Source organism: Apiospora aurea (genome assembly GCF_038362705.1).
Source record: "Apiospora aurea strain CBS 24483 chromosome Unknown utg000006l_segment0_segment0, whole genome shotgun sequence".
NCBI lineage: Eukaryota > Fungi > Ascomycota > Sordariomycetes > Amphisphaeriales > Apiosporaceae > Apiospora > Apiospora aurea.
Window position 1 is genome coordinate 492,067 of NW_027117393.1, and position 27,529 is coordinate 519,595.

Consider the following 27,529-nt stretch of genomic DNA (forward strand, 5'->3'; position numbering starts at 1 on the left):
TTATCCCGTGATAATTATATTTACGAACTAGATATTTTTAATTTATAGAGAAACAGGATTTATTATATTAATCGATTTTTTAAAAACCCCGATAACCCGTTACTTAAACAGGCTTTAAGGCGCCAGGCTAGTGAGATCGTAAACCTTAACGAACTTAAGAGCCCGGAGTATAAAATATTTAAAATTAAAATATCCCGAACCTATTACTATAAATTATAATATAAAGCGGATTAGGTTAATTAAAAGGATAACGATACTTAGTACCCGGCCTTTAACTTTAAAAATGCTCCGGATAAATTAAAGGATTTTTATCGCTAGAATTTCGATAAAGCCGGCCCCTCGATACGATTAGCGTAATAAAGATTCGCGGCCGAGGAAAACCGTTTTAATAAAAATTACTTAAACGACGAATTATTAATATCGAAAAAAATCCGCCGATTAACGAAGCGAAAAATTAAATGAATTATAATAAAAAATCCCTGCTTTAACTAGAAAGCACTTTCGTTTAAATCCCCTTTAAAGCCGTCGAGGCGCTGTCACAGTTACAGTAATTCGGGAGGCAAGGCTATAGGTTATTACTTTATTATAAAAAACCGAAAAAGATAGGGAAAAAAGGAAAAGGTCCAGCCTTACCGGGACGATTTCCTTATTTAAATAGGGAAAGAAAAGTTAGGTAGCGCTCGGGCTATCTCTCGTATACCCTTACCCTATTTTAATTAGTAAAACTATTAAAGGCTTATTTTAAAATACGCCGTAATATTACCCCCTTTTAAAATAGCTCGTCCCGAGATATATTAAATAAAAAATTAATACCATAACTATTTAAACTTATTCTTTTATTTAAATTACTATTTCTTCCGACCCCTTCGTTATACCGTTTTCTTTTCAAGGGCGGCCGGTTTATTATTATTTTCGTATAGTTCGTTAAACGTATCGTTCTCGGCCGTTTATAGCTAGTACTATAAACGCATCGGGGGATTAAAAACCTCGAGATTTTACTCGTAATAAGTTTATAATTATTTAGCCGTATTCTTAAAGTTTTTTATAGGATACTAAGTTAAATCGGGATCCTATTTTCTTTATTCGACTTAATATTATAACTTTCGATAATAAATCCTTAAACTAATAATACGGTATACCTCTTATTCTTTTTTTCGCTTAATTTAACTATTTTGCCGTTAAAGTTTCGTATCGCTTATTTAATTAAGAGGTTATTTAGGTACTTTTTAAATTAGTTTATATAAAAAACTTTAAAACCTATTTATTTTTTTAAAACTTTTAATAAATATAAGTAACCGATTTTTCGTTCGATTTTATAGTATTATCGGGTTAAAGAATAATCGAGTTTATCGGCAGGCCTTATAAAAAACTAGGTTTTCTTAATAATAAATACTCGATCCCCGATATCGAAATCCGGTTACCGTCGGTGTTTATTTTTTTAATTATATATTTTCTATTAAGTTTTAGCTATATTTTTTTTAACTATTTTATAATAATTAACGATTCGTTTTATTTAATTTTGTACGGTTATTCGGTTAAGCTTTTCGCGTTTTTTTAAGTTCGTTATATTTTTAATCCTAGCCTCCTAATTTTAAATAGATTTTATAAGGAACCCTATTTCGATCTCGTAAGGGGAGTACCTTATTAAATTTTAGGGTAACGCAGCCTAGGCGGTATTTATAGCCGGTAGAGTTTCGTTTTAATCGTCCTAAAAATAGTTAATAAATACTCGTAGTTTTTACTTAAAGTATTAAATCGTTACCTCGATTTATCCCGCCGTTTAGAAATAATTTACCGAGGATAGTTTTTATTTAATTTTTAAAAATTTTAATACTTTATTTATAAAAGCGGAAATAAATTACGGTCCTCGGTTTAAAATTATTATTAAAGGGTAGTTATACGTTCGGTATAGTTTTTCGTAATATAGTTAAGCTATTTCGATTACGGTAATAATTATCTAGTAAACGATATTTTATATTCGCTTTTTTAATTTATTAATTATTAGTATAATATTATCGTTCCCCTTTTTATTTTTAAATATTATTTTAAAGTTTACCGCGATAATATCCCAGGGTTATAATAAAATTAATAATAAGTATAAAAAGCTTAATATTTTATCACGGGGAACCTTACTCGGCTTATATTTTATATATTTAATTACGAATATATCGTAATCCTTATTTAATCCTAGCCATTAATATTTTGTTTATACCAGCCGCTTAGTTTTATTCTTTCTTGGGTGTACTATAAAGGTCCGAGAGTAAACCTTATCGATTATATAGGTTTAAAGGTTACTTTCGTCGAGTATAATAAGGCGGCTTTAAAATAAAATAAACCGTCCGTTAATAGTTTATTTTTATGTTTTATTTTCTCGGGCTTTTTATTTATATATTTTTAACCCTGGATATATAGTATTTTCGTATAAAAGGGTGTCGATAAGTTTATATTTAAAACGTTCGGGTAGCTTTTTAATTAAGTATAATTAAGAGCTCGCTTCTTTTTTAATCGAGTAACGCGTTTTTTTTAAAGCTTAAATAACGTTTAAAAAGGTTAGTTTAAATAGAGTTATAGTTCGTTAAGCGTTTTTTTTATCTTTTTAAGTTTTAAAATCACCCGTTTTTTTAAAAAGTGTGTTAACGAGAACGTTTTTTCCCCCCGGTTTATAAGTAATTATAAAATTATACTATAATAACGTATCGGCTTAAACTGTTTATTTTACGTTAAATAATTATTTAGTACCGAAATATTAAAGTGCTTCGTAATTAATGATTATGAGAAATAGTTAAAATCGTTATAATTTTACTAGTTCCGCTCTCCAATATTTAAACGTTTTTACTATTATTAATATTTTTTTATCCTAGATAAGGTAATTATACTCGGCTTTTTATATTATTTTAAAATAAAAGTATACGGGATACTATTTATTATTAGGTCCCTCTTTTTAAAATAAAACGCCAGCTAGGACACTATTCGATGCATCGGTCTCGATTCGGGTTTTTTTATCGTAAAAAAAGTATACTAACACGGGCGCCTTTAAGAGTAACTTTTTTAGCCTCTCGAATACTTTTTAATATTTATTAGTCCACGCGAAGGTGAAACTTTTCCTAGTTAGGTTTATTAAAAGCTTAGCGATACGGCTATATTTATATACAAAACGTTAATAGTAATTATAGAATTAAAAAAGGATTAAACGGCTTTAATATTAATAAGGGCGTTTTAATCCTTAACGGCCTTAATCTTTTCGAAGTTAACTTTTACGCCGTTTATACTTATTATAAAGCCGAGGTATTTAATTTTAATAACGTAAAATTCGTATTTTTTTATATTAATTTAAAGGCTTATTTCCTTTAGTTTTTATAATACTTTCTTAATATATTCCACGTGTTTTTCCTCGCTTTTCGAGTAAATTAAAATATCGTCGAAGTAAGCGTTATAGAATAAATTTAAGTATTTTATTAGGATTTCGTTAATAAACCGTTGGAACGTTATAAAGCTATTAATAAATTTAAAAGGGAAAACTTAATATTTAAAGGATTTATACTTAGTTCGAAATGTTATTAAATATTAATTTTAAAGTTTTATATAAATTTTATAAAATATTTAGCGGATATCGATTTTAATGTATATCTTAGCTTTAATTATTTTGTTAAGGGTTTCGTTAATTAATGGCAGCGAATACCGGTTTTTTTTAGTAAGTACATTTAATTTATAATAATTAACGTAAAAACGGAGTCCTCTATTAGCCTTCCGTATAAATAGGATAGGCGCTACTTACGGAATAATATTATTAATAATAAAACCCTTTTTTAAAGCGGCGGTAACGTATTTTTTATAGGTTTTAAATTCTTCGTGGAATATTTTATAAAGTAGGTTAAACTTTAAATCTTCGGGGCTTTTTTTCTTTTTTTAAGTTTATTTAATAATCGCTTACGTTTTCTCGGTACGGCGCGATAACGTCGGATTAGGTTTTATTAAAAATATCGTGGTATTTATAATAATTAAGGGGTATAGCTTTTTTAATTTTTTATTTTAAGGTTTCTTCGTTATCTGATAAAAAATTATTTTTAAGGTCGATAACTCGGTTAATATTATTTAGGTATACAATTTCTGTAACGTTGAAACCGATATCGCTAAAAAATCTGCCCACGTTTAAGGTTTATATTTCGACGGGCCTTAATTTATACTATTCTATGCCGTTTCGTTTTAACCCGTAAGGGGGGTTTTTTAGGGGACGACCCCTCTTAGGTAAAAGTTTTTTAATTAGGCGCGGGGGTAGTAATTTATCGAGTTAACGGTTTATTTTAAAAATTTCGGAATTTTTAAACCGGTCCTTCGGAGGCGGTCTTAATATAACGTAGCGGGGTAATATCGGTCCTTTTATTATTTAGTTTTAGCTATTTATTTTTTATTTTTTAGTAAGTTGTTTAATACGTTATCGAACTGTTTTTATAGTGGTTTAAGGAATTATTTCCGGTTTTTTAGGCTGACTTAGGGACGAGTTATCGTTTAAGGTTTCCGGTTTATTTATTATAGTAGGCTATCGGTAGTTAAGTTAAGGCTTCGAAGAGAAAACCCTATCCCGTTTTCGTTTATTTTCGATAAATATTTTTTTTTATTTTTAAGTAACGTTTTAATTATACTTGGGTTTTTTTTAAAAACCGTTCTACCTTTATAATATTAATATTTTAAGTTTAAGCTTTTTATTAATCTTTTAAAAAGATTAGCCGCTTTTTCCGATAGTTTATTATAACGTCGTATTTTTTAAACTATTTTTGTTTAATAATAAAATCGTGCTTTATATTAATTATAAAAAAAAGTATAAGAAGTATTTTATATCTTTATACTTTAAAGTTTAAAAGGAGGGCGATATTAATTAATTAAAGGGACTTGCCGTCGTATCCTCTAATAATTTTAGGTTAAAACTTAATTAATTATTAAGGGTTTAGTCGTTTTATTATTTTACGGGCTAATTTTACGCTTATAAATAGTTTTCCGTTAATTCCCGTGTTTATAAGTATATTAATAGTGGTAATAAATAATCCATTATTTATTATAATACAGGTAAAAATAAAAGGGTCCCTTTTAAAGCAGGTTTATAAGAAATTAAAAGGTATATCTTATATATTTAATTCGGATAATATCTTTAGGAAAGAGTTAAAATTTTTTAGGGTATTTAGTTTTCTAAGTTATCGGGTATTTTTTTTAAACGGGTAGAGTTAAACGGAACGGTCGATTTAAAATTAATAAAATTATATCTTATTAAAGCTATTAATCCGTTAACTCGTTTAGTACGTTGCTAGTCGAGGGTTTTTTTATTAAGATAGTTCCGGGAGAGATATCCGGTTTTTTTATAATTAAAGTATGCTTTTTTAATTAAAAGCTTTTTTATTTTAACGGTAGGGATACGACGGGAAATATCGGTCTATTTAAATAATCCGGTAGCGAAGTTACCGGCGGAACTAGTTTTAAGGGCAGTACTTCGTTTAATACTTTTTCCGGTAATTTTAACGTTATCCTTTTTTTTACGCCGTTACGTTAAACGTAATTACGATTTTATTAATAATTATATCGAAAAATAATAAAATAAAACTTATCGAACGAAATATCGTTATTATAATAATCGGTAATTACTTTTTCGTTTAATCGGGCAAGTAATTTATTATTAAATTTCCGTTTATAATCGTCTTTTTTAACGCGGGCGTGTCCGGTTAACTTAATAAATTCGAGTCGAAAAATTTAAAAGTTATTACTAAGCTTTATAGTTAGGTTTCGAAAAGTTTTACGAGCTTTTTCGTAAACGTTAAAATTATAGTATTATTCGTATAAATAATTTAAGAAGTTTTTAAAAATTTTAATTAAAGGATTATTCTATTCGTTAATAACGAAAGAGTATAAGTTTTCAGCGGTTTTATTATTAACCTAGTTAATAATATAGGTATACTTATTTTTATCGGTAAAGTAATGGTTAATATTCGTCTTTAACTTACCCTTTAAAGTTATAAACTAATAATCGAACTTAACTTTAAAGTCCTTTTCATTAGTAAACAGGGGGGGTTAAATATTTTAATGCTTCGTTTAAAGCCACTAAGCGACGTAACGCCGGTGCGGATCGTTTTTTCTATTTAAACCGAAACTCCTCGGTTTCGAATTAAGAGATTAACGATATATTAATTTAATTACTAAATTTCCTCGTCTTTTTTTACGACGACTAGTATAAAGTTTTTCTCTTTCTCGGTAAGCTTACCGTCTTTATTTAATCTTTTATTTTAACCATTTTTTTAATTAACGTTATTATTTAAATCCTTTTCGCCAAAAACGGCAGTTTATATATAACTCTCTTTTAAACTAATATCAAAGTTTTTAGAAATCTTTATTAAATTAAAGGCTTAATTTTTAAAGCTTATTATAAAAAAGTTCGCAGCTTAAACTCCTCTTAAATAACGGTCGGGTTTTTTTTATATATTTTATCGAAATATTTTTCGACGATTAAGCCTTTACGTTTAAACTATTAAATTTTCGCGGTCTCGGTAAAAGCTACGAAAAATATCACGGGAATATTATAATAAAGATTATATATAATAATTAATCGTTTAATCTTTTTCTCGATATTTTCGTTTATAACGTTAAAAGAATTATTAAAAAGGAAAAGCGTTCGCAGTTTAAGTTTAGCCTCGACTTAATATAGTTAATAAAATAATTCGGGGGCGGTAATTTTCTGTTCTAAGTCGCTTTTAATATTAAATAATAAATCCTCGCCTTCGCGCTCGGTAATAACGTTTTAATTACCTATATTTATCGGGTTTATATTAAGATAAACGAAAAATACGCGTTTAATTAATAAGAAATCTCGCACGGCACGCTTTTCTAAGTTTACGAAAAAGCGGTTAATATCGTTAATATTAAAACGCACCGACTTACGAACCTATTTTACGCGCGCATCGCGTTTTTTTAAACCGGCGGCTATTTTAATTAATTATTTTATTTAATCGAGATTAATTTAAGTTCTAGTTTTTAAAAAAATAAGATATTCGTAAAACCTTTTTAAGCTTAATAAGTTAAATTTTTTTCGGTAATATTATAATTATAATAATTTAAAAGGCAAATGTAACGAACGCTATCTGGGTTCCAAAGGAAACCTAGTTAGACGTACTGGGGTTTTATGTTTGGCAATACGAGAGAGTATCTGAACGTGCGATAGAAGTCCACTTCTATCGATACAATGTGTAATAGCCGTAGGAACAAAGATGACTGAGGTGCGTAGACTTGAGGGTATTCACAATAGGGTCGTTAAGGCTGTTTGCCTCACCAATAGGTTAGATTAATGCTTAGATTAATCACTGAAGTAGAGAGTGTCTATATAAAATACATAGGGAACGTCCATCGTTATATATCCAATCCCTCCTTCACTGATCGCGCCTGGTCAGCGATCACCACTGATCACGCTTGGTGTTGCTCAGTGATCACTGCTGATCATGCTTAGTGTTGCTCAGTGATTCCTCCTGAGCCACTACCACGTGATCCTCTTGTCTGTCCATTCCTGTCTGCCCATTCCTGTCTGTCCATTCCTGCCTGTCCATTCCTGCCTGTCCTGGAGTGGCTGCATCGGGTGCTGCCTGTCGTCGTAGTGCTGGTCATCGTCGTAGCTTAGTCGTCGTAGGTCTTGCTGACTAGTGGGGTTGTGATGACTAGTGGGGCTTTGCTGACTGGTGGAGTTCCGCTGACGGGTGTGGCTTGGAGTTATGCTGGGTTTCTTGTGCAGAGGTTCGGGGTATCGTAGGGGCGTGCCGTAAGGTGGGTCCTGGGCCGCATGGTTGGGCCAGGTCGTAACAGCAAAGCTATAAATTATTACTTTATTATAAAAAACCGAAAAAAATAAGGAAAAAAAGAAAAAGTCCAGCCTTACCGGAACGATTTCTTTATTTAAATAAATGGGGAAAAATCAGGTAACGCTCGGGCCATCTCTCGCATGCCCTTGCCCCACTCTGGTTGGCAAGGCCACCAAAGGCCTGTTCTAAGGTGCGCCGTAGCAGGCGCCGCCTTTTTACGAGGGGGGGTAATAATATAGTGCGTTAACCTATACGCTAATTAGTGTGGAAACCCCACACTAGCCCCATCACCTTATTATTAAAACCGATCTGCCGTATCGGCCTTAGCTCGATTTTCTCTTTCCTTTCTTTTTCGTCGTAAATTCCATTTATTTCAGGACTTATTTATAGCCCCGCCTTATAAAAACCTAATTACGTAACTTTTATAAAATAACGTAATCCACGGTTTAATTAAATACACGGTTTAATTGAATACTTTCTTTTAATTCCGTATAACTTATATTTTATGCCTTATATTTTTACTACTTACGATAATAAATTAATAAAAAAAGAACGATATATAATTAACGCTTTAAACGTTTTAAAAAAACCCTAAATTACGCGTATAAATCGCAGCGCGAATATATAATATTCCTTATATAATTTTACGTTATCGGCGTCGCGGTAATATTTTATAACGAAATACGTAATCGTTAACGTAAAAACTTACGAATTCCGAAAAATAATTAATCGTATAATATATAATTAATTTAAATTCGCGATCGTTTTCGCCTCGAATAAATAATATTAAAAATATAGCGAATCGATTATTTAATTTACGCGACGCGGAACGCGTCGGCGTTAACTAAGCCTCTAACTTTATACGACGATAATTAAATCTCCGGACGCGTTTTAACCGAAAAATCGATTATTAAAAAATCCTTTACGAAAATTTCGACGCGTATCGCGCGTAGTTTACTTTTATACGAAATATAATTAATAAGTATAAAATTTAAAAAAAGGATATATATAATTTCGACGAAACCGGGTTTTTTATAAACTAAATCTCGTTCGAAATAATCGTAACTACCTCCGATTAACGCGGAAAGCTTAAAGTAATATAATAAAAAAACTAGGAATAAGTTATAGTAATATAAAGCGTCGAATTATACGATTACGTTATCTTTTCGTATATTATTTTTACCGGGAAAATATACCTTTTTTTTTAGTACGAAAATAGCTTATTACCGAAAAATTAAATAATCGTAATTATTAAGAATAGCTAAATTACGAATAAAAAAAGCGAGGACTAAATTCGATATTTCGATAAATATACGAAGTTTTATATAAAGGGTACTTACCGCCTATTAATCCTTAACGGTTATAAAAGTTATTATTCGATAGCTTTTAAGCTTTATTATAAAGAGAACTCGATTATTATACTTTATATACTTTTTTATTCGTTATATAAATTTTAACCTCTTAATATCGGCTATTTTCGTGCGTTAAAAAAGGCGTACGGGAAAGAAATTAAAGGTTTTATACGGGCGTATATTACTTATATTTTAAAGGAGGACTTTCTACTAACGTTTTTAAAAGCGTTCTAAGCGATTTTGTAACGAACGCTATCTGGGTTCCAAAGGAAACCTAGTAAGACGTACTGGGGTTTATGTTTGGCAATACGAGAGAGTATCTGAACGTGCGATAGAAGTCCACTCCTATCGATACAATGTGCAATAGCCGTAGGAACAAAAGGTGACTAAGGTGCGTAGACTTGAGGGGATTCACAATAAAGTCGTTAAGGCTGTTTGCCTCACCAATGGGTTAAATTGATGCTTAGATTGATTATTAAAGTAGAGAGTGTTTATTTGAAATACATAGGGAGCGTCTATCGTTATATATCCAATCTTTCCTTTACTGATTCCTTTGGGTCTTGTTGGATATCCGCGATCCAACATATCTTGTCCTAGCTCGTACTGGATATCCGTAATCCAACATATCCCTATCTTATCTTCACGTGACCAGTGTCATCCTGCTGTCCTTCCCTGGCTGTCCAGTCCGTGCTGTCCAACTCGTGCTGTCCAACTCGTGCTGTCCTGGGGTGGCTGCGTCGGGTGCTGCCTGTCGTCGTTAGTGTTGGTCATCGTCATAGCTTAATCGTCGTAGGTCTTTGCTAACTAGTGGGGTCGCGATGACTAGTGGGGCTTTGCTAACTGGTGGGGCTTCGCTGACTGGTGTGGCTTGGAATGTTGCTGGGTCTTTGTGCAGGGTTTCGGGGGTATCGTAGGGCCGTGCCGTAGGGTGGGTTCTGGGCCGCATGGTTGGGCCAGGTCGTAACAGATTTTTACCGTTTCGAATATATAAGGAGGCTTTCGAGGAACCGGACTTATCCCGTACGATCCGGAATATATTATTTTACAGTTAAATATAAAGCTACGTACTTTAATACTTCCGAGAACGTTTTTTAGTTTACTTATTCTTTAAAAATTAAAAACTTTAAATAACCCGATTAAGGCTTAATTTTAAACCGAATACGTTCGAAACCGTATTATACGGCATTAAAATAGCTTTCCGACGTCGATTTTAATTTAACTTAATTAAATTACGAAAAATATAACGTAAATAATATACCGGCTCGCTTTTTTAAAAGGTAAAATAACCGTACTACGAAAAATAAATAAAATATTTAATCGGCGCCGCCGTATAAAAAAAACGGCTATAAAATAAAAGATTACTTCGTATATAAACTAAAAAAAACCTATAGTCTTAAAAGGACGTTAATAAATAGTTATAGGATAAATCGCGCCGAAATAATAGTTATATAAAAAAGCTTAAAACGCGTTTATAACGCTATAAAATTTACGAGGAGCCCGGGTATAATACGCGTACCTATTAAAATAATATAAAAGTATTTAAAAAGGAGGATTCCGATTAATTTTAATATATTAAATACGTTATAGTGAAATTAATTTATATTTCGTTATACGAGGCCTTAGAAAGTGTTTAATTCGACCGTGTGCTTAATTAAACCGTAGATTACGTTATAAAATTAAATAAAATAGCTTTTAACTTCGTTTCTTAAAAATCTTTTTTGTATTAGTTATAGTTATTTAAATATAGTATTTAAATAATATTTTATATATCTTTTAAATAAAAAGTTAATTTTTTACGAATTTATAACGTGGTTTACCACTACGCGACGTATATTATTTAGCGACGCACTTTAATGTAATTCTAATATAATTAAACTTTAATGCGTAATACCTTTATAACTATAATACCTAATTAATCCTAAAAAGATCGGATAGTTTTAATAATTTAAGCGACACGAAACGGACCGAATTAAATAAGTTAAAGAGTAATAATAAAAGCTTATAATATACCCGAATTAATTTTACGTTATCAAATTTACGGCCGAACTTTAAAACGCGAAATCCGACCGAAACGACGTAAAATAAATCTAACTAAAAAGGAAATACTTCGTAAATATATAATTAATTTAAATATTCGAAAAATGCCTCCCGATTTCGCTAGTATAAAAAATATAGCTAATTTTTTTACCGCGTCGCGCGGCGGCGACCGTGTCGATAAGTATTAAGTTAAGCGCTTTATTAACCGTAATTTAAACTTAAAAATTAAAATAAATCGTCGGTACGATTATTAAAAAGCTTTTTACGAGGATTTTAAAGTTATTTCTACTTAGTTTACGCTAATCGCGAATATAAAGGCGAAATACGGGATCGTTAACGAAAATATTTAAAATTTCGACGAAACCGGCTTTATAATAAACATAATCGGGTTAACACTCGTCGTAATACGCGCCGAGCAGCGTAAAAAAGCGAAATCGATTTAACCTAATAATTAAAAATAAGTAACGGCGATTAAATATATTAATTCGTAAAGCTAGTATATTTCGCCGTTCTTAATCGTTTAAAACTAATATTACCTCGCGAACTAATCTCGCAAAACCGATTTACTAAACGATTAAATAATTAAGCCGACTTTTAATAGTTAAACTAATAACGAAATAAGCCTAAACTAGATTAAATACTTCGATAAATATATTAAATCGTAAACAAAGGGTCGTTACCGCTTTTTAATTCTCGACGGCCACGAAAACTATATTTCGGCCGAATTCGAAGTATACTATTAAAATAACGATATTATTACTATTAATATACCTCCCTATTTATTATACTTACTTTAACTTCTCAATATAACACTTTATTCGCCTTTAAAGCGTACTTATTCGAAAAAATCGAGCTATTTATTAAGGTTTTTATAAACTATATTATTAAGCTCGAGTTTTTTATCGCTTTTAAAGCCGCGCATTTTATTATTTTTATAGAAGCTAATATTAAATTTAGATTTAACGTATTTAATTTAATACTTTATAACCCTAACGAAATAATTAATAAACTAAATATGCGTCTCCGAACGCCTATACTTAACCTATCTCGTTTAGGGATAATTAATACCTACGACCCTTAAACGCCGTCCAACCCCTAATAAATAACTAAACACTTTATTTATATTAAAAAAAGGTGTTTACTTATTAAAGAAGCTTTTCGACGCCGATTTTAGATACGGTAAACTAAATAGCGAAGAGTATAACTAAAATAGCTTATAAAATAACCTTTATACACAATAAAATATATATATTAAAGGAAGCTAATTTAACACTTTTTAAGCGCCGAAGAACTAAAAAATCGCGAGTCCAGCTTAAAAAAGCCTTTATTATTAAGGAATTTTAATAACTATAAAACGAAAAAGTAAAAAAAAGCGTTTAGCGCCCGATAAAAATAAAAATAAGGGTTCGTCGAAGCGGAGGGCGACCGGTAAAAAGCGCTATAATATCTGCGGCGAAACAGGTCATAATGCGCGAACATATAAAAAAAATATAAAATTAAGCGAAAAATCGAATAGCGAGTAATTTTAATTAATTTTAAGCGTTATAATTAAATTAATTTATATAAAAAGGTTAAAAAGTAGAAAAGGTGCGTCGCTAAGTAATATGCGTCGCGTAGTGGTAAACCACGTTACGATGTTTTTTAAAAGTTTTTAAAAATACCTTAATAAATTTTTAAACTTTAATATAAAATCCCTAACTTTTCTGTATTTTATTTACTATTTTATAATTAAAACTCTATACTTTCACCTATTTTATTTAATTTTATATTAAGTTTTAAACCTTACCGATTTAAGTGGGAAACTATAGAATGTATGGGTTATTTGAGGGGGGGCAGCCGATAGGGGTTGCATCTTACAGGCTAGGCTCCTGGTGCGAGTCCGGATCCGTCTTGATCTTTGAGGAATTGTACAGCCGACACTTTAGGCTGGCCCGCACTGCCGGTATTACGGCGGAGATCGAGGCAGTAGTGGACTGCAAAGGGAATGGCGTCGCCTTTACTAGCGCTGGGAAGGCCAAGGCATCGTATGTGAACCGGGGGTAGGAGGAAATATTCGTGAAGATCAAAGTTGAAATCAAGCTGGCATCCTCTTTCTCCTGTATGCTCAGATTTAAGGATCGGTAGGTCTGAAGTGTGACGAAGTCCGTAACTGGAGTCGGCAATACTTGAAATAGTGAGCCAGAAATGGCTGGAGATATAGGCCGACAGGGGTCTTGGTCACCGCCGGCGGCCAATTCGCCATCCTCGTGCTGATCGAGGACCGGCAGGTGGTTTATTGGTAATAGAAGGGATTCACACGACATGGGTGCGGACTCTTCCAGCTTTTCCTCGGCTTCTTGCGTTGCCATTGGGCAGTCTCACGCTTTCCACGCCTTTATTTGCTTTTGTAAGGTTTCAGATTTGTAAATAAACGGAACTGAAGCCGTTACTATCAGGCGAGATCAAAAGTAAAGACATTGGATATTTCTATGAAAGTCGAACACGGGAAAGGCCCGGCGACTTGAGTGATGAGGCCAGACTCGTTGCTAAAAGGGCAGATCAGTAAAATGGTGATTCGGCTCCCAGTTCATGAGGAATATTTTCTTTCAGCCTTTGATCATGGGGCTGGAAAGGTCTGTCACTCGCTGTAGGCACGCACTTGACTAAGACGGTAATAATATTCACTGTCTGCACTTTCGGGTAGACTGTTTCACCGATTTCGGACCCCTGTCGGTCTCTGAATTGGAAAAACGTACTCGATTTTCCAATACAAAAGGTATCACGATCCCTGGAGGATGATGCTGTGGCACTCAAAGACTCGTTAAAGGTGAACACGATGCCACGATACACCAACGTGCCAGCCCTGGTCTTCAGGGTGAATGGAGGGACAATGAAGCGGGTATGGGCTCCGGTCACTCCGGCCTTGTAAGGCTGGGTGCAGCAGCTGTCCCAGCCCGCCCGTACGCAGTTGCGCTTTCCTGGAACTCCAAAAGGGGTAAACAATGGTTGCGCAGTGGTGTGGGATCGTCCACGACCCCAAACTATATTTACATGCATAACCATATCTTTGTACCCGCGTGCCGTTTGAGATGTGTTTCACTCCCGAGCTGACTCTATCTATTCTGCCTGTGAAACGGCTGTTGGTTTGATGGATGGTTGTCCTGCCCCTGCTTACGGTTGCCATTCAGCTAGTGCATCGCATTGGATTACGTACGCTTTTGACCTTCGACAGGTACATGGAGGGAAGAAGGGAGACAGAGGAATACCTTGTCTATCTGCGCATTCTCCGGCCGCCATGAAGGTATTGCTAGTACATGAGCGTCGTAAATGTTGAATTGTTTATAGAGTTTGGGGGTATTAGGGTATAATATCTTCCTTTTGAGTCGATATGTGTTGGGTTTGCTCTGTGTTGAGTCACTTGCTTCTGCTGGCTTGCGCTGGTATGAGTCGAAAAGCAAAAGAACAAAAAACTCGATATTCAGCGGAGACACATTTGCGATATTTCTCATGGTGTTTTACTTCGTTACAGATCAGGTCATTGGGAAGATAAGTTTGTATTCATCAAATTGGGTATGTCTATGTGAGCCGCAGTTCCGCTCTCCCGTCTCCGTGGTTTGGCACGAGACAGTTTCGATGTCAGGTACCAGTGCTTGTCCTGTCACCTCCGATCCCCTTCCGAAATGCAATCGAGAGCCCAGTCTGAATAAGCAGCTCTCGGGGTATACGCCATAGAAAAGCAAAAGTCGTAGCACTCATCAAGTCCTTCCCTGTTCCACGTATTCGCATGAGACAAGAGAGCTCAGCCAATGGCCTCACTTGGTCACTGTGTGCGTGTTAATGTCCGCACTCTGTACGAATATGTTGAGGGGTAGCAGGGATGACTTACTAGCAAGGACCTCGTATGCGAACAAGGTGTCTTTGAAGGCCTGGCTGTGCCTTGCTGACTTGGCTGCCTTTTTCTGAGCCTTTTCCTCGGGGGTGGTGGATGAGCTGCTGAGCTTTGCCTTGGCCTTCTTCATTGCGACGGAGATTCGGGACGAAGAGGAGGACTTGGAGCTGGGGTTGGGACTGGGGCTGTCCTTCATGGCTGCTATGTCATCATAGGAATCTGCACAGTGGTTAGAGAAGTCACGTTGGGCCAAGAGGCGTCACGTTTGGTGGGAAGGGAGGATCTTACCAGATGAAATGCGGGAAGCCATGTTGGACGTGGACGACATTGTGGCTAGGTTGTATGAGGTTCTGGTACGCGTTGTGATAATTCGAATAAGTGTGATACTTGGATGCAGTCGCCTGTGTATGTGGTCGAGCTTTGAAAATGAGGTTGCAATTGTCTAAGTGACAGGGCGTGGTCGTGGTTGCTCAAAGAAAACTGGAGCCTTGTAGTGGTCTGGGGTAATAGTTGCAGCCGGGGAATAGATCAGTGAAAACCCCAGGATGGGAAAGAACAACGAACGGGACAGCGACAAATATATCCATGTCGAACAACACTTGGGAGGAAAACACCGAAATGGGCCAGCCGTCAATTTCGTTTGACTCAGAGATAATTCCTTGCATCAAAATCAGCCTACTGCGGTCTGCAGGGAATTTTCAGCGTGTACGGCATGGAGGCTCTGCACCGAGCCTGCGTCGGAGTCGAAAGCCGTTGTTTGGATGCTACGCTAAGCTTAGCACACCAACTCCGCAGTGCCAGCATTCAGCCAGCGGGTCTCGCTAATAGATCAGGCAGATCAGGCACCGTGGTGGACATGCCGACGCAGCTTGACCAGGATTGCAGTCGACGGTTTGATTGATAATCGTAGCTGACACTGCAGGCCGCTACTGCTCGCTTGGCCGAGTTAGTCATCCCATTGTGAAAATGACTTGGCGTGACTCCGCTCTAAGCCGAAGCCGAGACTGTCCTTTCCCCATACCCAAAGGCCAATTGAAGGATGGTCGAGCCGAGCGAGCATTGGCCGCCATCTCGCAAACCATTGCTCTGGGTCACGTCGGCTTCGGAGTCGCTCCCGATTGACTTCCTTCAAACCAAGCCGAATGTCCAGCAGCACGCCCCCAGACTACTGCCAATCCCGAGTCCACGTCGATTGTGTCAATTGTTACAGTTTCATCATACCACCTCACCGGTTTGCTCGCAGACGAAACGCCCAGCTTGTGTGCGCCATCATTACGCCGAGCCATGTCAGACGGGCCATCTGAGCTCCGCCGGCGCAATGGGCGTCTCCAGGCATGCGATACCTGTCGGCACAGAAAGGTATAGCGTTTATCCACTTATTAGCGTTGTGCAACCCACCAATTAGCTACCACCTGCGTCGTCGCCCATGCCAGGCTGACATGAAAGACTCATAGGTGGCTTGCGATCATACGCGCCCAGTCTGCCTCCGATGTAGGAAAGGCGGGAAGCGATGCGTCTATACTATATCCAGTTCGACGCCCGTCAGGCCCCATGGAGGCAAGCCGTCGTCACAGCCACGCCAGGGGGCCGACAGACCCCGCCAGCCATCGTCTCCCTCTCCGTCTTCGGTCCAGCTGAACGAGATGCAGAGCCCCAGTCCGAGCGCGAGCTTGCGAAACAACATACTCAACCGCAGGGCTACAGGCGGCCATGGCTATCTCGGTGCCACCAGCTACTCGGCTGTCTTCCAGGAAACTCGTGATAACCTGAACCTGCTTGGTGCCACGCCTCGGACTCAAGCCAATAGCCGTGAGCTATTCGGTCAGGAGGAGCCTGACATTCTTACCCCGAGCATTCGGGAGCTGTGTTTCACTGTTCTTCGGCTCCTCCCCCAGCCAAACAAGGTTGTATTCCAAAAGAAGACCTATGTGTCCGTCTATCATTCTTTTATGCGTGGGATAGCCGAGCACATCCTGAAGTCACTCTACGAGACGTGGGGCGAGCACCTTAACTCCGGCGCCGACGATGACACCAAACTCGAAGACATGGCCAAGGCCGTGTGCGTCAACACCATGGAGCCCTTCTCGTATACCATCCGAGGCTCGGAGGAGTGGCTCAGCCAGTTCAGTGGGCCTAACCTGCGGTGGGAAGCCCTTGGTGCGTTGTCCCTCCTTTCTCCTAGCACAAAACCTGTCATGGCGCCTTGTCCTTACCCCTTTCCGAAATAGGCGTCCTTTTTGACCTGCTTGACACCGAGGCCAAATGCGTCAAACGTCGGTTCGTCTCAGAGACTCAGCATGAATACCTCGAGTATCAGAGGAGAATTGCAGCAGCGGGTCTTCGGACACTGGGGCTGTGCATTCAACTGAGCAGAGAGTTTACTGAAGGCAACATCCTCCTGATTCACCTATACCATCGTCGTGGCATATTAGAATCGAAAACCAGTGGGGACGCGAGTAAGTTATTATCCTCCCTTGACGTGAGCTTGCGACGAGTATACTTGGCGTACTGGTGCCAACATATGCATCTATAGGTCTTCCAACGTGGCAGTGTCATGCCGCCTGTATGTCTCTTCTCACCTTTCACGGTTTTCACGACGAGCCCAGTACCCACAGTTATCAATACAACCCGAGTTATCGACCGTCCCTGGCGGTTGAATGTCGGAGGCGCATGCTAGCTGTATGTTTCTGTTCCGACAATAATATGGTCACCTTCACTGGCAGACCCCCTCTTTTAGGGACGAGCTATATATCCACGCCGCTGCCTCTGGATGTCTCGGACGACGTGCTTTTCTCGGATGAGCAGATACTGGCAAGGGTAGCATCGGAAACGCTCGATGAGAGGGGATGGAATACATCGGGCCACTTCCACCCTGCTACCCTGATACGGGCGCGGGTGATTCTTTCCCACATTAGGGCCGAGATCGCCCAGCTAGCATTGGGAAAAGATCCGTTCCCATTCGAGCGCATAGGGTATGTCTTTCGCTCTTCAATGCTCCCATATCGGTCCTCGATTTTCACTAACCCATCGCATGATCAGACAAATCCGGGCCAAACAGACGCAGGCAGTTTCCGAGTTTCCCAAAACGGCAGTCTTTCAGCTTCACGAGCTTCGTGCGGCTGACATGGACATCACAAGTTTTTATCAGCGACTACTTGTACGGCTCGAGATTTTGATGAATGAGTTTCTGCTGGACCGGTTGCAGTATCGTCATTTCCAAGCCGACAGCAGTGACCTGCTAGTCACCGCTTACGAGATGGTCGTGCTGACATTGACGGTGTGGACGCACATGGATCTCCTCACCGAGAAGCGCGACTTCGATTGGGTTGTAAGTATACCGAACCACTTCTCCGTAAGTATGTAGGTATCGGCTCAAGCAACTAACCGTCGACCTCTTCCTCACAGTTAATGGGCTACGGGGCCCCCGCGGGCGGCGTGTTGTGCATGGAGCTCCTGAACCCGACGCTACAGGGGGCGCATCCCAAGAACGCCGAGATTAGTCGCTCGGCCATCATCCAGAAGCTCAGCCTGCTGGTCGGCTTCTTCGAGTGGGTCAGTCCCTCGGCGCCCAACGCGGCCCTCTGCGAGAACGCCATGGTGACCATCAAGCACGTGCTGGATGCGACCCTCAACATAGACCCGGCGGCGGCGGCGGCGGCTGCGGGTCAGGCGGGCATGGCCAATATAGACTGGAACTTTTCGACGCAGGTCGACTACAACTTCGATCTGCTCGATACGTTCGACTGGCTGCGGGCTGATGCTTGACGTTATGCTACACGATAGGCATACACCATAGCATCGTTGACAGCAGGGACGTCGGCAGTTAGCTGCAGCCAGGAGCATCTCGCAATCCCATGATACCTATAATCATGGCCTTAATTTATGGACCATTTTCTGCTTTCTCAAGGCCACCGGACTCCAGCAAACATCGAGAACCGCATCTATGCCAAACTCTAACCTGCTCAACAAATCAGCGCACACCTCGAGGAGCCAATATATATCTAAACTGACCCTTCCTACTTTAATGGGGCCGGGGTAGCCTAGCGGTAGTAGTCTTATTCCTATACTTAGAGGCAAGAGGGTTCAACTCCCTCTGCGGTCACTTTCTTTTCTTTTTTTTCTTTGCCCTTTTCAGCGCCTTCTTTCTGCCTGTTGCTATTTCTAGCCAACACCCCGTCCCCCCTATTTAAACCTACTGCATATATCCAAGATGTCCAAAGTTATTAATGGGTGCTTTGTCTTGTTTCTTTTTTCTTTTCTTTAGTGACAAAAAAACTTAAACCTGAAGTCCGATTGAGGGGGAGGCATGTTATCATGTAATCACTATTACTAATACTAAGAAATTGCTTGCTCCAATGGTTGAAAAGGTCTGATGAAACATAACCTCCTTGACAGGAGTCTTTGGCTGGTTCACAACACTCCTAATTTGTCACAAGTCAGAAAGGCTGATCAGGAACGTTGTCTGATGAGTTCAGGTCGTCCGCATCAATCAATGGTGGTCAGAACTAGATTTGTCACTACCAGTGCGAAAATCGAATTGAGTCTGCAGTTGAACGAATGGCAATCTTGGATTGATCTTGTGTTTGCTATACTTGTATTCATGTAAGTGCATACTGAAGCCACAATAAGATCTCGACTGTAGCCACAAGGTGATTGTCTAAAGGCCCACAGCAGTCAGTAAGTGCAACAAAGGGACCCATTCCCTAGTTCCTGTGGCTTTCCCCAGCTTTCATGCTTGCACCCCGTACCTGACCATCAACAGCTCTATTCATCAACAACATCACAAACTAGGCACATCAATTCCGAGGTTCGCATGGGAACTGAAATTTCTCCCCTTCCGATCTCCCACAACCCACATCTTTCGTGATCCATCAATTTAACGCAACTTCACCATCAACTTTGCCAGATCCCCGCCATCAATTCACGTAGGCTATTCACGTGACCTGATTACCTAACCCAGTGAGGTCAGTCGAAGCTTCGGCCGCGGCAGCAGCCCGACCCTCCAAATCATTCATTCCAGCGCCCGGCTGACCGACCGACCGACCGACCGACCGCAACTGACAGGGAAGCGCAAGCAGCAGCAACAGCAGCAGCAGCAGCACAGCGCAGAACACGTTCAAGATGGCGAGCGCTCCCACCGAGAACACCAACCCGGTGCCTGCCAGCAACAATGAGGCCCAGGCGGCCGAGGAAGAGGAGGAGGTCAACCCAGAGCCCCAGGAGGCCAAGATGCCGACGCGGCGGGACATCTCGCTGAAGGAGTTCCTGAACAAGATGGACGACTACGCGCCAATCGTGAGTCTTCCTTTCCTACCCACCTTCCCCCACATTGCAGCATCCATGATTCAACTATCCTTCCCCATCTGTCGCAAGGCATTTGCTCCCGCTCCTGCCACTGCCTGCGCGCATACAAGCGCCATGCACGAAGAATGATATGGTGATCAGCTTACTAACCCATGCGCCCATCGTCGCCGCCTGCCCTCGACAGATCCCCGACGCCGTAACCAACTACTACATGACGCGCGCCGGCCTGCCGCCGCCGCCGCAGACGGACCAGCGCCTGGCGCGCCTGCTGGCGCTGGCGACGCAGAAGTTCATCGCCGACATCGCGGCCGACGCCTACCAGTACAGCCGGATCCGTGCCTCCAACACGAGCGCCAACAACCCCATGGGCAACCTGGGCGCGGCCGCGGGCATTCCCATCCCCGGGCAGGCGGCGGGAGGCGGCGGCGGTGGCGCCGCGGGCGGGTCCAAGGTCGACCAGTCGCGCGGGGCACCCCTCGGTATTCAGCGCGCGGGATACGGCGGTGGTGGGCAGGGCGGCTCGCAGAACCGGACGGTGCTTACGATGGAGGATCTCGGCATGGCGGTTGGCGAGTACGGTGTCAATGTTAAGCGCAGCGAGTTCTATCGATGATCGTCTCGCTTGGCAAGCATCACCGCCTTCGCGATTCGCTTCTACTACGACACTACAAGATATGTGGTGGTGGCATTGGTTTAGAGATGGGAAGACAGCCAGCAAGGGAGGCACACAGATTGCAAGCCATTTTTTCCGGTCATGGTCACGGCGTTCACGGTTACGAAACGAAACAATACTTTCTTGGGGGTCCTTTGGGAGGGAACCCAAAGTGCTCTCGAGAAAGGTCCAGACTGGGTATCACAGATACGATCCCAGTAGAAGGAAGAGAAAGACATTGGTGATTTCCGGCTTTGCATTGAGACGAGGAAACCCCTATCAGGGTGACATTGGTCTTTTGGTCTTCTGTACAAATATTGTAAAACACCCCGCAACAACAATGATATCACCGCGTGGCCGCGGGTTGCTCCCTCTGCCTATTCGTACACACCTATGTGGTGAATGTGGGATTCTGTACAGTCGTGGACTTGGCGCGAATGCATCTTCGTTTCCTCCAACGCCGTGATATATATGCTTTTGTGTCTTTGTTCTTCCTCTCCCACACCCGCAACTGCCCCGGCTTAACCTCTGGTCCAGATGAACGGTTTCCGCGTCCTATATATTATAACGGAATGGTGTCAGCGAGATCCTGCATTCTTCTCTGATTCCGCAAACCGCGGGTGGGGGTGGGGTGGGGAAAACGTACATCGAGAACTCGCCAAGCTTGTGGCCGACCATGTCCTCGGTGATGACGACGTCGTTGTAGACCTTGCCGTTGTGCACCTGGAACACGAGGCCGACGAAGCTGGGCAGGATGGTGGCGGAGCGCGCCTGGGTCTTGATGGGCTTGATCTTTTCGCCGGGCATGGGGCGCACGATCGGTAGACTTTGCGCAGGGCAATTGGTTAGCTACTTTTTCTCGGTTCGATCGACAGGAGGCGTCGGTTCTTACGGGACAATGTGAGGTCCTGTTTGCGCATGGGCTGTTGTTAGCTTTGCGATCTCCATGGGGAGGAGGCATAGGGGGAGGGCTACTTGCCTTTCCAGACCGATCGGCCTTTCAACAGACACCTGGTGGGCTGCATGTTGTATGTGGGTGTGCGGTAATGGAGTCGGGCGCTGGCTGCGAAACTGCGACCTTCGTGATGACTTCGCTGCCCGCTTGGGGACTTCAATGCCATTCCCAAAAGCTGGGCGGAGCCATTGGAAATTTTCAGCCACAAGAGGCTTTGCCCGCTACGGCACCAAGGCCTTTGCAAGACCGGCCGCACAGCCACATCTTTGCGATTCAAGTAGAGGTCCAAGAGTTGGCGCACCTGATTCATTGATTTCTTTCTCCATTCTCAAAGGGTCTTGAACGCTCGGTCAAGGAACCACATGTGCACTGTGTTTCGGATTCCCAAGTACTTACTCTTTGAAGGCTCGCTCGCCTGTGACGAACTCGCCGCTCGTTTCCCATAATGTTTACATCCTTCGCCTCCCGGATGGGCTCCCTCAATTGGGCAGGCTTGCTTTCAAAAGGGTGTCTTGGCTGCCGAAGGATGTCGAGCAAATATCCATTTTTCCAGAGCTTGGAATCTATCTCTAATCGATCTAGATCCCAGATTCTCCCAGTTTCTTAAATCGTGATACACCACTGCCCCTGCCCCCTCTTATTGACGCCCGCCAGTGTTGAGACAAGGACAGTGTGCTGCAGATTAGCTCCTGGGTCCTCCTAATCGCCGGGTAAACTCGATCGTGGGGCACGGGCGGCTATCAATTCTCCGAATCCCACCTGTCGTCACATTCCAGCACTCCCGATCGTGCCCATTGGGGGCGCTTCGGCGTGGTCTAAAACGACAGTCACTGAAACCACACCTTATTTCTTGAGGTGACTTGGACACACAACCAGTGCAACCTCAGAGATTTTGCATTCATCACGATTGGGACTTCTTGGCTTCTGGCCCTTGATGCCCACGAGTGCCCTACCGAATACAGACGTCTGATCCGACTAACTGGCCATGATATTTGTCACAATTCGCGAACGACTGGGGCGTTACTGTCTGCTTAGTCGACAGTAAGTCGTATCGCGGATTCGGCCAAAGTCCAGTCAGCATCTCGCTTGAGTCTACATTACAATTGGCGGCGCCGTCTCCAGCTCCGATGCATCTCGAGCAGGACGCTGCCTGGAATTACATCTGCAACAAATCTTACTAATCGTGTAGCCTCGACCATTGGCTGGATGATGATACAGATTCTCAATCTTGTGGATCGTTCGTTTCACCCATCCCCCGATGTTCGCAGACAGCTGGAGCCGCGGCACCTGCCATACCTTGACACCGCGAAAGACACAAATTGAGGGTATCATGGCATGGGAAGTCGTTGGGCTAAAGCATGAGAGTCGTGGCCGTCAAGACTCAGCCATCCTGGATTGTCTTCCAAAGTGACAGGCTCATGCTGGTTCGTTCGAGCAAGGCGAGAAGAAAAAAGTAGCTTGACCGAAACTGCGATGACCATGGCTTTGGTGTTCGCTGCTGGTCTTTTCCTATTCTTGGCACAGATCTGTCACATCAAGTGATCACGGGCGACGACAATGACGACAACACCCTGGCCAGACTCGTTCGACAGCAAGGCAACCCGAGCTGTCTCCGATGCCCCCTGCTGATTAGGTTTTGACGAGCGTAGCAGCGGCGGCTGTGAAGACGTGGTCTCGAATAAGTTGACAACCGTCTGACGTTCCGGTCTGCCTCTTCCCTACTAACCCACATCCGGCAATCGATTCGGCATCAGGGATCAACCCGACCGTTGGTAGGAACGTGGCCTTGGCTGACACCTGGAAACGGGAAATAAGTCTATTCGTCGGGTTGTTTCCACCTCTGCTTCTGGAACAGCAAGGGGCCCCCCGCTATCCATTTAACGTGCATCGGCGATGGGCGATCATATCACCAACGGTGGTTGACGACTGATGTGCAGCAGATTCTCACGTCTATTAACCTAGTATTTCGAACCACTAATGGAGTTTACAGTACTTGACGCAAAACCTCGCCTGCAGCTGCGCTGTCCACTTACTCATCGCTTGGCTCTATCATACCCTACAGCTTCAGCGAGCTGTCCTTTTCCTACCCGGATAGGCGCTGAGTGAACTAGGGCGCGCACGCCCACGGTGTATGACGTGTGGCCTACCCTGGGACCTCAGTGCTTCTCTGCTTTGATTACCAAATGAACAGCGAGTCCAGACTGCACTGCCTGCTTTCCCGGCTACTGACAGAATCAGACGGATTCGAGACTGAAGCCTGATACGATGTTTGCGTTCGTGCTGTTTTACCACCCCGCTCTTGAGAACCGCCAGAAGTTATCCTGGCGAATCAAAACGGCCTGCGGCCCAACCCCCGTTACTTTTGCTCCCGATTTACAGGGGCCGTGCCCTCGGACGCGCAGCCTTCCTTGCCGCTAATCACCTCCTCATCCCACCTCCACTACAACCTGTCCAAGGGTTTGTTAAGGTGTAAGTCTCCCAAGCCATCGGGGCGATACCGGTGGGCATACACGGCCCCACGCGAAGCATGTCGCTCCAGGATGCTTCAGTCAGTCTCCCGCTATGAGAAACATCCCTAACAGTCCCCGGCAGCCAGCCATGTGGCCCAACAAATCTGTAATTGAGGCAGTTATTGACGGAAGAAGCCGACTGGTCGGTTTTCCTTCTTTTCCGAGGCCTCTGCGTCAAAGTCTCGCTGTGGCCGCTACGTTGCGGCAGGGCCGTTATCCGTGTTGAGTATCACCAGAGACTTGGGACCACAACTTGAGATGAAGACATGATAAGGAGATGCACCTGCATGTTTGGCCCGCCACCAGCCTGGTCCTGCCTTCGCCCTTTTGTTTTTTCTTGTTTATCGTGTCGCGTACATACAGTTTCGAAGCTTCGTTTCCTGTTTCGTTGCCCTTTTTTTGAGGTTGCTGATTGGTTGCTGGAACCAAAACAACCACTGTGGCGCATTCTTGAACTGAAGGAGCATGGGCAAACCTAGCTGACGGGCGACTCTTTCTACACACACACAACACAACCATGGCACGAGTCACCACTATACTCACCTTGTCCCTGGTGGCGGTGACGGCATTAGCGACCGGCAACGGCGACTTGCCTAGCGGAGGCGCATTCGTCGAGAGAAACGAGATGGGCCTTGAAGGGCTGCGGCAGCCGGCCACTCGGAACATGCTCGACGTCGATGCCATGGTGGGAAGGAGCCCGTATGAACGACAGGAGCAAGGACAACAAATAGATGGAACGAGTGCGACAGATAGACCAGTATCGATCACGCCGGCGCCGACCGAAGTCTTGAACGGCCGCCAGCTGCCTCCTCCACCTCCCGGAGGAGGAATAGGCGGAGGAGGGAGAGGAGGAGCCCAACCGCTCCCAAATCCGGATACAGGCAGTGCTGCCTCGGCGCTAGCTTCGCTGTCCGCGCAGTCATCTTCCGACGTCGCCAAAGCCTCGGCGCAGGGGTTTTCATCAGGAAGCGCAGTGGCAGCCGCCCAAGCTTCCAGCCAAATAGCGAGCATCAGCGCCAGTCTCTCAGCCAGCCTCTCGAGTGCACTTGCTTCTGTAACGGCCACCGCTACACCAGGCCAACAGCTTCCAGTCACGTTGACAGTGACCGAGACGCTTACTTCAACAGCCGCGCCGGCCCAGCAGCCACCGGTAACGGCCACGGCTACGGACACGGACGCGGCAACAATAACACAAACGGTTAGTAGAACTTTGATAGCTACTTCGCTATTGACCACCGTGTCGATGAACGCCGCCGTGGTAAGTGACGGCTCCTTGCACATCGCGTGACCAGACTAACTTATCAAGCTCACCAAGCCCGACCTGTTGCCGCCGCCGCTACCACCCACGACATCGAACGGGCTCATTTCGGATCCAAGGAGGGGCCCCGACCTGGTGGACCTGACAGTAGGCCAGCTGGCCGCGGCCTTGATAGGGACGATCATCGGGACTGCCTTTGCCTCAGTGCTGCTCACGCTACTCTTTACCCGCTGCGCCCGACGCCAAAAGAGCGGCGAGGATGTTTACGGCAGCAATGGGGATGACGACTCGAACGGCTCGCAAACAGCTTTGCGAACGACCTATGCCGGAGAAGAGAAAGGAGGCGCGCTGCCCACCGAGGTGCATCCGGCGGAGCGAAGAAACTCGCATCAAGCCAATCCATCCGAATCGTCGCGGCGTAATAGCGCCTTTGACGAGCGGCCCCCCTTGGCGGAGAGACGGCCGGGTTCGGCTTCGCGTCATTCAGCTGGTCGAATGTTCGAAACTCCATCTTCGGCACCAGGTCATCACCGCCGCAGTCGCGGCCAGAGTCGGGACAGGTGGAGGTCCGGACCGCTCACAAGCGGACAATCAGCAACGGGAGCAAGCCTCGACTCATCCGGCTGGGCAGCCGCGACGACAGGCTGACGCCAGTCACCGAAAGATCCCAGGAATCGGCCCGCAGTCGCGGCGGACTGATACCCCCATCCGAACCACCGTCGAGGCAAGTGTCCACCTCGCGGCTGAACCTCAACCCGCCCAACGCCCCGTTCCTCCGGAACCCCTCGGGCGACGCCGTGTCGTGGGGATCCTGGGGCCCCGCGCTGCCCGACCCGGAGACCGAGGGCCACATGGCGGTGCTCTTGAAGGAGCCGCCGCGGCACCAGCACAACGCCTCGACGTCCTCGAGCGGGTCGTCGAAGATCATGGACGCCAACCAGCTGAAGGCAGCAATGATGGCGGACGGCACCATAGACCCGCCCCCGCTGGCCCGCAAGCCCAACAAGCACGAGAGGCGCCCCTCCTCGGGGACGCTGGGCGTCATGGGCGGAGATCCCGCCGGTAGGCTCGACGGCCCGCCTCCCAATATGTCGTATCCCCTCCCGTCGTTCGCGCAGTACGATCAGCAGGGGCAGCCGCCCCAGGTGAGCTACTGGTCCCCGACGGACACGACGACGGGGACCGACTGCCCTTCGCCCATCTCGTCCATCGACGCCCTCAAGGCCTTCCCGCAGCCCCAGTTCGCCGAGGACCGCCGCAGCACCCACGGCCGCGTCCAGTCCATGTCGTCCTCGCGCTACTCGACGACCACGACCAACGGGGGGCTGGCGCGGAACCTCAGCGAGCGCAGCGACGACAGCAGCCACCGCCGCTCGGCGTCGGTCAACTCGTTCCTGCTGACGTCGTCGACGATCCACACCAACGGCGCCACGTTCAGCCTGTTTCCGGCGCCCAACCATGGCGCGGAGACGCCGCCCATGCCGACGCGCTCGCAGTCCAATGCGTCGGCGTCGGCGCGGCGGAACCCCACGGTCCCGCGCGCCATTTCGGCGGTGGCGCCGCCGATGCCTAAGGGGAATATGGCTGGTCGGTACCGGGGGGCTGACATGGCATAATGGCCCTGATATGGCGCAACGGCGGCGGTGGCCAGGAGCCACAGGGAGTGGGACAGCAGGGAAAGAAATGCCCTCCTCCCCTCCCCAAGTGTGTATAACACGACACACCCCAATCCGCGCCACTTGTATATTTAGATGTATACATGACTCC

General features: G+C 43.5%; 5 protein-coding genes across 5 annotated transcripts; 3 read left to right on the forward strand and 2 right to left on the reverse strand.

The window, feature by feature from the left end:
- Positions 1-15,006: 15,006 nt before the first annotated feature.
- On the reverse strand, positions 15,007-15,411 carry PG986_008762 (uncharacterized protein; the record flags this gene model as incomplete). Its single annotated transcript, XM_066844984.1, has 3 exons — positions 15,007-15,017; positions 15,081-15,302; positions 15,372-15,411. The coding sequence occupies 3 exons, from the start codon at positions 15,409-15,411 to the stop codon at positions 15,007-15,009; spliced, it is 273 nt and encodes a 90-aa protein (XP_066697382.1).
- Positions 15,412-16,401: 990 nt separating this feature from the next.
- PG986_008763 (N-terminal binuclear Zn cluster-containing/DNA binding domain-containing protein) lies at positions 16,402-18,848 on the forward strand (the record flags this gene model as incomplete). Its single annotated transcript, XM_066844985.1, has 6 exons — positions 16,402-16,442; positions 16,579-17,240; positions 17,312-17,539; positions 17,617-18,055; positions 18,123-18,411; positions 18,489-18,848. The coding sequence occupies 6 exons, from the start codon at positions 16,402-16,404 to the stop codon at positions 18,846-18,848; spliced, it is 2,019 nt and encodes a 672-aa protein (XP_066697383.1).
- A 1,356-nt stretch (positions 18,849-20,204) lies between these two features.
- PG986_008764 (Transcription initiation factor TFIID 23-30kDa subunit) lies at positions 20,205-21,000 on the forward strand (the record flags this gene model as incomplete). Its single annotated transcript, XM_066844986.1, has 2 exons — positions 20,205-20,378; positions 20,572-21,000. 2 exons carry the CDS (start codon positions 20,205-20,207, stop codon positions 20,998-21,000), a joined length of 603 nt encoding a protein of 200 aa, XP_066697384.1.
- Positions 21,001-21,560: 560 nt separating this feature from the next.
- On the reverse strand, positions 21,561-22,167 carry PG986_008765 (mitochondrial 37S ribosomal uS19m domain-containing protein; the record flags this gene model as incomplete). Its single annotated transcript, XM_066844987.1, has 3 exons — positions 21,561-21,594; positions 21,686-21,865; positions 21,932-22,167. Coding segments are annotated over 3 exons (450 nt in total), but the record flags the coding sequence as incomplete, so codon positions are not given.
- Positions 22,168-25,021: 2,854 nt separating this feature from the next.
- PG986_008766 (uncharacterized protein) lies at positions 25,022-27,378 on the forward strand (the record flags this gene model as incomplete). The annotated part of the gene is made up of 3 exons (XM_066844988.1): positions 25,022-25,702; positions 25,811-26,172; positions 26,250-27,378. The coding sequence occupies 3 exons, from the start codon at positions 25,022-25,024 to the stop codon at positions 27,376-27,378; spliced, it is 2,172 nt and encodes a 723-aa protein (XP_066697386.1).
- Positions 27,379-27,529: the final 151 nt, after the last annotated feature.